General features: G+C 38.1%; 1 protein-coding gene across 1 annotated transcript in view; it reads left to right on the forward strand.

The window, feature by feature from the left end:
- The window catches only part of DBT (dihydrolipoamide branched chain transacylase E2), a 54,508-nt gene extending 46,324 nt beyond the window's left edge, over window positions 1-8,184 (forward strand). The window contains exons 8-11 of the mRNA XM_032301412.1: window positions 463-540; window positions 2,097-2,288; window positions 2,430-2,501; window positions 6,532-8,184. Coding sequence (XP_032157303.1) covers window positions 463-540; window positions 2,097-2,288; window positions 2,430-2,501; window positions 6,532-6,699 — 510 coding nt within the window. The 3' untranslated portion in view covers window positions 6,700-8,184. The remainder of the gene's footprint in view (window positions 1-462; window positions 541-2,096; window positions 2,289-2,429; window positions 2,502-6,531) is intronic.
- The last annotated feature ends 1,394 nt before the right edge of the window (window positions 8,185-9,578 follow it).

Genomic DNA, 9,578 nt, shown 5'->3' on the forward strand with positions numbered 1-9,578 from the left:
GGACACCAAGAGGAACACTAGCCTCACATGGTCAGTGCCCTTGGAAACCCTTCGTACTTGTTCTTTCTATACAGGGAAACAGCTTACTGCCTTTTTGTTTTAACTCAGTGTGTTTCTGAACTTCAGATTTACTTCTCATGTAAGATTCTACACGTAAAATTCTTCTATAGAATTTAGACATTTTGTTTGGTACTTTGGTCAGTCTCTACACTTATTTTGAAAATCTCCTGAAGTTAATAAGCTGCCTGACGGCTTTATCTTTTATTCTTCAGTGATTACAGTGACTTGGTTCCACCCTCCTTGAAGGGGATATTGGGAGTAGTACGCCTGGGTACATAAAGATGAGAAATTAAGCTCAGTGTCAATAAGGGTTCTCACCCTCCCTCCCTCACCCGCCTTATTGCTTCTGATTCCCTTTCCCAGTTACGAGTGCTAATGTTGCATTCTCTTTCTGTTCAACAGGCTGCGTCCTTGGGACTACTACAGTTTCCTATCCTTAATGCTTCTGTGGACGAAAACTGCCAGAACATAACTTACAAGGTTGGCTATGTGTTGTGGAAAAGTGCTTGTTATAAATAGAAAATGGTGCAGCTGTGCTTATAGGTTGGAAAAGCTTCTTTTGTACCCTGAAGAGTGATTTTTTTTTTTTTAGACTAGAATTAAAGGTATGGGATAAACTATTAAACTGAAATATAATTTGTTATTTTTACTGGTTTTACTGGTTACTAATGATACTGTTCAGACATATGGAGTTCCATTTTCTAAGTCCCTTTTGTTTATTGCTTAAAATAATGGAAATAAGTGGCCGTCAGGCAATGGATTATGTTAACGATCCTACATACCCTCCCCTTAAAGAGATAACCTCTGTCAAAATGGAGTTCCTGCAGTTTTTAAAACAAGAATAGGTTTTTTTTAAGGTTTTCTTTATTTATTTGACAGAGAGAGACACAGCAAGAGAGGGAACCCAAGCAGGGAGAGTGGGAGAGAAAGAAGCAGGCTTCTTGCAGAGCAGGGAGCCTGATGCAGGGCTCGATTCTAGAACCCTGGGATCATGACCTGAGCCGAAGGCAGACACTTAACGATTGAGCCACCCAGGTGTTCCAAAACAAGAATAATTTAAACAGAAATAGGACAAGTAATGAAAGTATGCATTCCATTTGAATGAGCTCTTCTGTTTGGAGTGAAGATTTATTGAGACTAAGAACTGTTTTGGGGATGCTAATCATTACTTATATTTCTATCTAGTAGTAAGCTTAGGTATTTTAGGGGGTCAGATCTAAAATCTTCCCATATAAAGGGGTGCCCAGGTGGTTCAGTCATTTAAGCATCCAACTCTTGATCTCAGCTCAGGTCTTAATCTCGGGGCCGTGAGTTCAAAGTCCAGATTGGGCTCCATGCTGGGTGTGAAGCCTACTTAAAAAAAAATAAATTAATAAATTAAATAAAATCTTCCCATATGATTAATTTCCTGATTAAGTATCTACTTGTTGCAAAAAATTCCAGCAAGAAAGTAACTATTTACTTTTTAATCTCATGACCTAAGATAACTCACTGTTGATGTTGAGATATGCATTCTTCTAGGATTTTATTTTTGCATACTTTAAAAAAATAGTATTTTTATTTTATTTTAAAAAAATATTTTATTTATTTATTTGACAGAGATCACAAGTAGGCAGAGAGGCAGGCAGAGAGGAGGAAGCAGGCTCCCTATACAGGGGAGAGCCCTATACAGGGCTCCATCCCAGAACCCTGGGATCATGACTGGAGCCAAAGGCAGAGGCTTTAACCCACTGAACCACCCAAGCGCCCCTCCAGAAAGTCTTATGTAACGACCAGCTTATATATCCACTAATAATGAATGGAAAGAGCCTGTTGCCCAATATTCTTACCAACAAAAAATGATTTTTTCCAAAAAAATCTTTTTAAAATTCTTCAGATCATCATCAATCTGGTAGAAAATAGTTTTTGGTTATTTTTCATAACAAAGGTTAGTCCTTTCTTTTCGTTAACTTATAAAAAAAGCATACTGTATGTATGTGTGTGTGTGTGTATGTATGTATATATATATACACTTTTTTTTTTTTTTTTTTTTTTAGGCTTCTCACAACATTGGCATAGCAATGGATACTGAGCAGGGGTTGATTGTGCCTAATGTGAAAAATGTCCAGATGTGCTCCATATTTGAGATCGCCACTGAGTTGAACCGCCTTCAGAAATTGGGCTCTGTAGGTCAGCTCAGTACCACTGATCTTACAGGAGGAACATTTACTCTTTCCAACATTGGATCAGTGAGTAATAGAAATGTTCAAATTCTAAACTTTAACTGTAATTCTGATCATATGCTCAATTAAAATTATAATATTTCATTTCCCATTTGTTCCTCAAAAGCTTAATTTTTCTACTCTTCTGTTTTACTTTTTTTTTTTTAGATTGGTGGTACCTATGCCAAACCAGTGATACTGTCCCCTGAAGTAGCAATTGGGGCTCTCGGATCAATTAAGGTATGTTTATTAAATAATTGGCAAAAGAGTTTTAGCAAATTGGGAGAGTAAACACAAGACTGATCATTTCTGAGATTTTGCCCTGACTTTGTAGGCTTGAGTGTAACATTTGGCTCTGTAAGCCAGTTATTCTTCCTAAGAGGTAGGCCTGCAATTCCAGTGGCTGCCTCTATGTATAGGAAATGGTGGTGATCTGGATTGTTCGGTATAGAACCACTGTGGTTCATGCCAGGCACAGATGCACATCTTTATGGATAATCACAAATACAGTCAGTATGCTCCCATCAAAATATCTTTATTTCCAAAGACCAGAGATAATAGTAAGCCAGCCCAAATTATTTATAACAAAGTGAGACACCATTTAGACCATTTTTCTCATACTTCACTTTGCTTAAGACTCATTGAGAGTACTAGTTAAAAATGTAGTATTCTTGGGGGCCTGGGTGACTCAGTTGGTTAAGCATTCTGCTCTTGATTTTGGCTCCGGTCATGATCTAAAGGTTGTGAGATTGAACCCTGCATTGGGCTCTGTGCTAGACATGGAGCCTCCTTAAGATTCTCTCTCTTTCTCTCCCTCTGTTCCCCCATTCCCCCTCCCTCTCTTAAAAAAAAAAAAAAGAAAGAAAGAAAGCAGTATTCTTGGCTTTGGGGACAGAGCCCCCAGAACTTACATTTTAAACAAGAACCCAGGTGGGGATGCCTAGGTGGCTCAGTCAGTTAAGCGTCTGCTTTTGGCTTGGGTCATGATCCCAGGGTTCTGGGATCGAGTTCTGCATTGGGCTCCCTGCTTAGCGGAGAGTCTACTTCTCCCTCTGTCTACCGCTCCCCCTGCTTGTACTCTTTCTGTCTCTCTCTCTGTGTCAAGTAAATAAAATCTTTAAAAATAAATAAATAAATATAAATATATATATATATATATATATATATATAAATAAGCAAGAACACAGGTGATTCCAACATGAGTGATCTCTTGACCATGTTTTAGGAGACACTGACTTAGAATTAGGGTTGCAGTGATTCTTTTTTTTTTTTTCCCCTAAGATTTTATTTATTCATCTGACACAGAGAGAGAGAGAGAGACAGCAAGAGAGAGAATACAAGCAGTGGTAGAGAGAGAAGCAGGCTTCCCACTGAGCAGGGAGTCTGATGCGGGGCTCGATCCCAGGACACTGGGATCATGACCTGAGCTGAAGGCAGACTCTTAGTAACTGAGCCACCTAGGCACCCCAGGGTTGCAGTGATTCTTGGCTACAAATTACAGTCATCTGGGAGCTTGAAAAAAATGTTTAAGCTCACTCTATACCAACTGAATTACAACTGGGTCAGGGGGTGGTACGGAGCTTGGGCATCTCTGTTAATTCAGTGTTGAGAGGCATCAGAATCAAAGAATTAAGCTCTTGGATTCCATTGCAGTACCACCATTATTAAATGTCATCACTATTTTGACTTATTTTGGTGTTCATGTTTTCAGAAAAACCATTCTTTCTTTATATTTATGATGCTTGCACACTGAGCATGTCTGGGACTTGTCTTTCATGAGTTATCATTTTTGTATTGGCATCTAAAATTTCCACAGAAGACTTTCATTCAGCCTTTGATTTGCTCTCTTGCAGACAGTACTTTAGCTGCTATGCTACTCCCTTTTCCTAGCCTTCCCTCCAGCACACAGAGGAGATAGAAAAAAAAAAAAACAACACATAGCAGACTCTATTCTTTGGAAATCAGGAGTTTCTCTGAATATGCCTTCCCTGTCACCCATTCCCCACCCAGCAAGAGCTCAGCATTTGAATCTCACAGGATTCTGACTTCCTATAGGTTCCCAGCCACCATACCTACTTGGCAAGTCTTGTTTTTCCTTTTCATTAAAGAGATGTATTACCCTCTGGATTATATGTACATATATACATATATACACATTTATATATATACATATATGTGTCTATATATCTATATATATTTCCATATATGTATATATATACAATTATATATATATATAATTGTGGTAAATTATACATAACATAAATTTACCATGCTAATGTATACAGTTCAGTGGCATTAGGTACATTCACGTGTTTACAACTGTCACCACCATCCATCTCTAGAACTTTGTCCCAGACTGAAACTGTCCACATATATCACCACATTTGGTTTATCTGCTTGGTTCTAATGAGTTGGGTTGTCTCCTTTCTTTGGTTCTTGTGAAGACTGCTGTTGTGAATATTGGTATGCAAATATCTTTTCACTAGGTGTCTGTTTACCAAATCATTTGACCCATGATTTCATCAAGCTAAGAAGAATAGTTCTTGAAATATAAACCTTATAATATGTTCTGGGTAGGAACAAGTAGGGCGTATTTCATTCTTCTCTCTCAGTGTATCCTCTCTCCTTCGCTACTTTCTGTTTTCGCTGTAAATTTTGAATGTCCTGTTGATAAATGGTCTAAGTCACTAATACCCCACATAACTCAGTTCTCAGTGCTTGTTTTCCCTGACCTGTTAGCCACACTGGAGTCAGCTGATTGACACCACTTCCTTGGAAAGTGTCCTTCACCACGACTAGTAGAATACCTTGCTGTTACAGCTTTCCTCCCATCTACTGCTTGTTCCTCTGAGGCTCCTCTGCCCAGGCTGCCTTATTTCCTAATCTCTAAGCCTCTGAGTACCAGGGCTCAGTTCTGGCCCTCTTCTTGATCTTTAAGCACCATGTGTATGCTGAAGACATCCAAGTTTATATCTCCAGACCTGGCCTCTCCTTTGACTGCCAAATTCATATATCCTGGTTGGATATCTAATTAGGCATCTTGAATTTTCTGTTCCTTTCCTTGCCACTCCCTACCCTCAAACTTGCTCCTTCTGAAGTTTTCCCTTTTTGGTAAATGGCCATTCTTCCCAAAGACCTCCTCCTGTAGCTTCTCACCTCACTCAGTTTCAGGGCCATTTGAACCTGTGCGGTGGCCTCCATGGACCTGCACTGGTGCTCCTCAGTGTAATCAGGGACCCATGTGGGGCTGTGACTGCTGTATCCCGTGAGGAGACTGTGAGGACGTCACTGCCGAAAGGGGAAATAGGGTTTGGATACTTTCACAGCAGTCTGACAGGTGATTTTGGGTCTGTTGAATCTAATAAGAAGTTAGGGCTTGTGTTTTATTTATCTTTTAAAATTTTTCTTTAAATTTGTTTGTCTTTAGTAATTTAACTGACTGAGCCACTTAGGTACTGTTTAGTAATTTAATATGTTTTTTTAAAATAGTGTGCAATGGAATAGAAATTAAAAAAAAAAAAAAAAACCGTAGGGCATTTACCAAAGACAGATTGAGAAGCATTGCTCTTGACAATGTGCCCTGTGTTCCGCCTGCTCCATCTGTGACCTCATCTCCTACCTCCCACCCCTACCCCCTCCACTGCTGCCATCCTGCCCACCTTGCTATTCCTCCAACAGTCCAGCCCTGCTTCCCCTCTGTATCTCTTGGAGTATCCGCCTGGCTTTCTTCCTCACTGCCTTCATTGAGGAAGCCTCGGTGAGGCTTTCCCTGCCCAGCCTGTCAAACAAAAATGCTGCCTGCACCTGGCCCCTGCCTACCTTCTCTCCTGTTTCTACATGGTATATGTTTCCTTTGCACTTTTCATTATCTAACATGTTACATATTTTACTTATGTATCTTAATTGTCTCTCTACATTAAAATGTTAGCTCCAAGAAGGCAAGGAATGTTGCTTCTTTTGGTTTAGCTCCAGAGCTGAGAAGAGTACCTGGTACATAGTAGGTGCTCAATAAATATTTGTTAAGTAATTGAAATCTGAAGTGAGATTTACTGTATATATGGAAATTGTGCAGGGTACAGGAAGTACCCTGGCAAAACTGAAAGCTTGAGGCAAATATAAAAATGGGAAAAATTGGAGTTAACACTTTCAAGTCATTTTGGGATGCGCATTTCTTCTATTACAAGGAGGGGAATTTGCTTACTTTTTCACCATTGCTGTTGCTAGAGCCTTCGAGCAAGTGAAGGTTGACTGTTCTTTGCCTTATTTCTAGGCCCTTCCCCGATTTAACCAGGAAGGAGAAGTATATAAAGCACAGATAATGAATGTGAGCTGGTCAGCTGATCACAGAATTATTGATGGTGCTACAATGTCACGCTTCTCTAATTTGTGGAAATCCTACTTAGAAAACCCAGCTTATATGCTACTAGATCTGAAATGAAGATTCATCGGATGTCTTTGAACTTTTTGAGCTTCCAAAGAATATGTAGAGCTAGCTGTGCAGCTTCATCACAATGTGTATTAGAAATGATCTGTATTATATGATTAAGGTTCCAAGGCACAATATTTCTCACTGTTCTGTTAGACTTTTTACCGAAAATGAATGATGGTGTAAGAGTTCTTCTGCGGCTGTCACATTTTATAGGTCATGATGTCACTTCTTAATATGGTGCTGAGGTCTTTGTGTCCATGGGTTGAAACTAGCAAGAACAACAAAATTAATGTTACTAAAAGACACACTGCCATATCCAGTGTTTACCCTATCTTTCTTTCTTTTTTCTTTTTTTATTTTAGACTGACCTTAGTGAAACTTCTCAGTTACACTTAGTTAGGAAAAGGAATTCATGTACAGAAATATCTTCCATTTCCCCACAATAGAAATGAGAGATAACACTAACTCTTGGATAAGTGCAATTACTTAACCTTTTAAGATATCCATGATTATGTTGCTCCATAGAGATTATCTGTAAATTTCTTGTTTATATAAATTAATATCTTTTAAAGGGGAAAATTATAAGCTAATCTTGAAAATTGCCCAATTATAGGGATGCTTGGCTGGCTCAGTCAGAAGAGCATGTGACTCTTGATTCCAGGAGTCATGAGTTCAAGCCCCACATTGGGCATTGAAAATAAAAAATAGCCCAATTATAGTTTTATAACCAGTAAGGCTGTCAAAAGCATTTGTTTAAAATGAATATACTTTTCGAATTTTGGTAACATTTTTTGTGTTTTGTTAGGAAAAAACTTCACCTTGGCAAACTTGCCTCATGTAAGGAAAGTGCTTTAAATGTAGCAGCTGCTGACATTGTCTTAATTTGGAAGTCCATTGCCTTTTAACTATTTTTTATCCTCCTTGCCTTTAGCTGAAACATAGGATAGGATAATGTGTTCCATTCTCAGTATCCTGAGAAGGAATGTGAATACGAGGAGAGAGAAGAGTCTAATGGGTAATTATGGACATTAAAACGATAAATATTCTATAGAAATGAAGGTATCAGAATGATCATTTTGTAAGAGGCCCACTTTAATCAGAAGTAGCATCAAGGTGAATATAATCCAACATTTTGATTTGCATTCAGAAATCCAGGTTGCTTCTAATATTGTCTATATGTTCAAGTGAAATTTTGTAACAAAAAAGTTGTTGTAAATCTCAATTTTTTTCAAAATGAGAATCATGTAAATTAGAAAATAATCAAATGAATGTTATTTTTAAAATTTAGATAGTACATTAAGGAGTTACAAAGAAAATGAAGTCATCCATAATCATATTACTGTTAACATTTAGATCAAGGTATCTGTATACATAGCTATTCTTTTTATAACAATGAGATCATGCTATATCTACTATTTTATAATTTGATTTTTTAATTTAACATTATGGGTAACTTTACATGTCAATAAACAATTCTACATTATTGTACTTTAAGTGACTGTATAATATTCTGTATGTGTATTTGTTATACATTTGATACTAAACTTCTGTACAGCAGGCATGATGCTAAGCACTGGGCACAGAATATCCTCCCTAATGGTCCCTGCCTTCATTGGATTTACAGTCTAGTAAGGAGGAGGAGGCAGATACTGAACAATCATTAAAAGTAAAGTATCATTACATGTCTAAGTAGGAAAAAACAGGGTGCAGTGACAGCATCTAATAAAGGTTACTAATCCTGTCTTAGAGGGTTAGGAGAGTATGTACCATAATTTAACCTACCTCTACTGATGGCATTTGCAGAATTTTAAATGAAGAACAATATGTTCAGTTGTTTCTCTCTCTCTCTCTCTTTTTTATGAAGGAGATAGAAGTTTACTGAATATACCATAAGGGAGTGACAGGCAGGACCTCAGAGAAGAGGCTGTCTGCCTGTCAGTTGTCTTCTAAGGAAGATTCCCCCAAAGCCCCTCTGGACACTGTCCCTTACATCCCACTGCCTATAATTTAGTTATATGGCCAACCTAGTTGCAAAAAAGTGTGGGAAAGAAGAGGGCATGTGCTTAGCTAAATATTTTGTTACTTTGGGTAAAGGAGAGAAAGGCTGTTAGGAGATAATTGCCATCTCTGCTAATAGAAGATATTTTATACATTTTAAGTTAGTGAAGACTATAATACATAAAGCAATTTCTTCATGTCACACATCCACTACAGTGCAAACTGAACCTCAGTCCGGGTAGATCCACTTGCTACTCTGTCACATTATGTCTTAGCACAACTCCGACCAACTTCTCTTACTTAAGCTAATAAGCAATAGAGAGTAGTAATGGGTCATCACTACCAAGTGAAGTGCCTGATGAAGCCCAGATATTACTTTATCCTGTTTCAGGTCTTCTGTAAGCTTTCTCAGCAATTGAGAAGGCTGAGTTTCATTTCTATTGTTTTCTTTTCTACTCTTGTCCCCTGGGACATATCATAAGTACCACTATTGAAAGGGTCAACAATTTGAGGAGATAAAAATGCAGGGACTACCTCTTGCATTCCGTTGTTCAAATTTCTCTCTTCTTCAGCCTGAACCTGTATTTTTTAAGTGTAACAGTCAGGACATTTTCCACTGCAAGTGACAAAAGCCTATTTCTTCCTGGGTTATATTACAAAGGGTATTTCATTCATATTAATTGAAATGCTCAGGGTATCAGTTTCAGGTATGGCTAGATCCAGGGACTTAATAAATTCAAGACAGTCTCTTGTTTTTCTGTCTCTATCTCTGACTCTTTACTCTGTATCTCTTGGATCTCAAGACAAGCTGTCGCAATGTGTTGACAAAGATGCTTACGAGTACCCAGACTTACATTCCTCAGAACTCACATTCTATTTCCAGTTAAAAT

Source organism: Mustela erminea, chromosome 10 (genome assembly GCF_009829155.1).
Source record: "Mustela erminea isolate mMusErm1 chromosome 10, mMusErm1.Pri, whole genome shotgun sequence".
In the NCBI taxonomy this organism is placed as follows: Eukaryota; Metazoa; Chordata; class Mammalia; order Carnivora; family Mustelidae; genus Mustela; species Mustela erminea.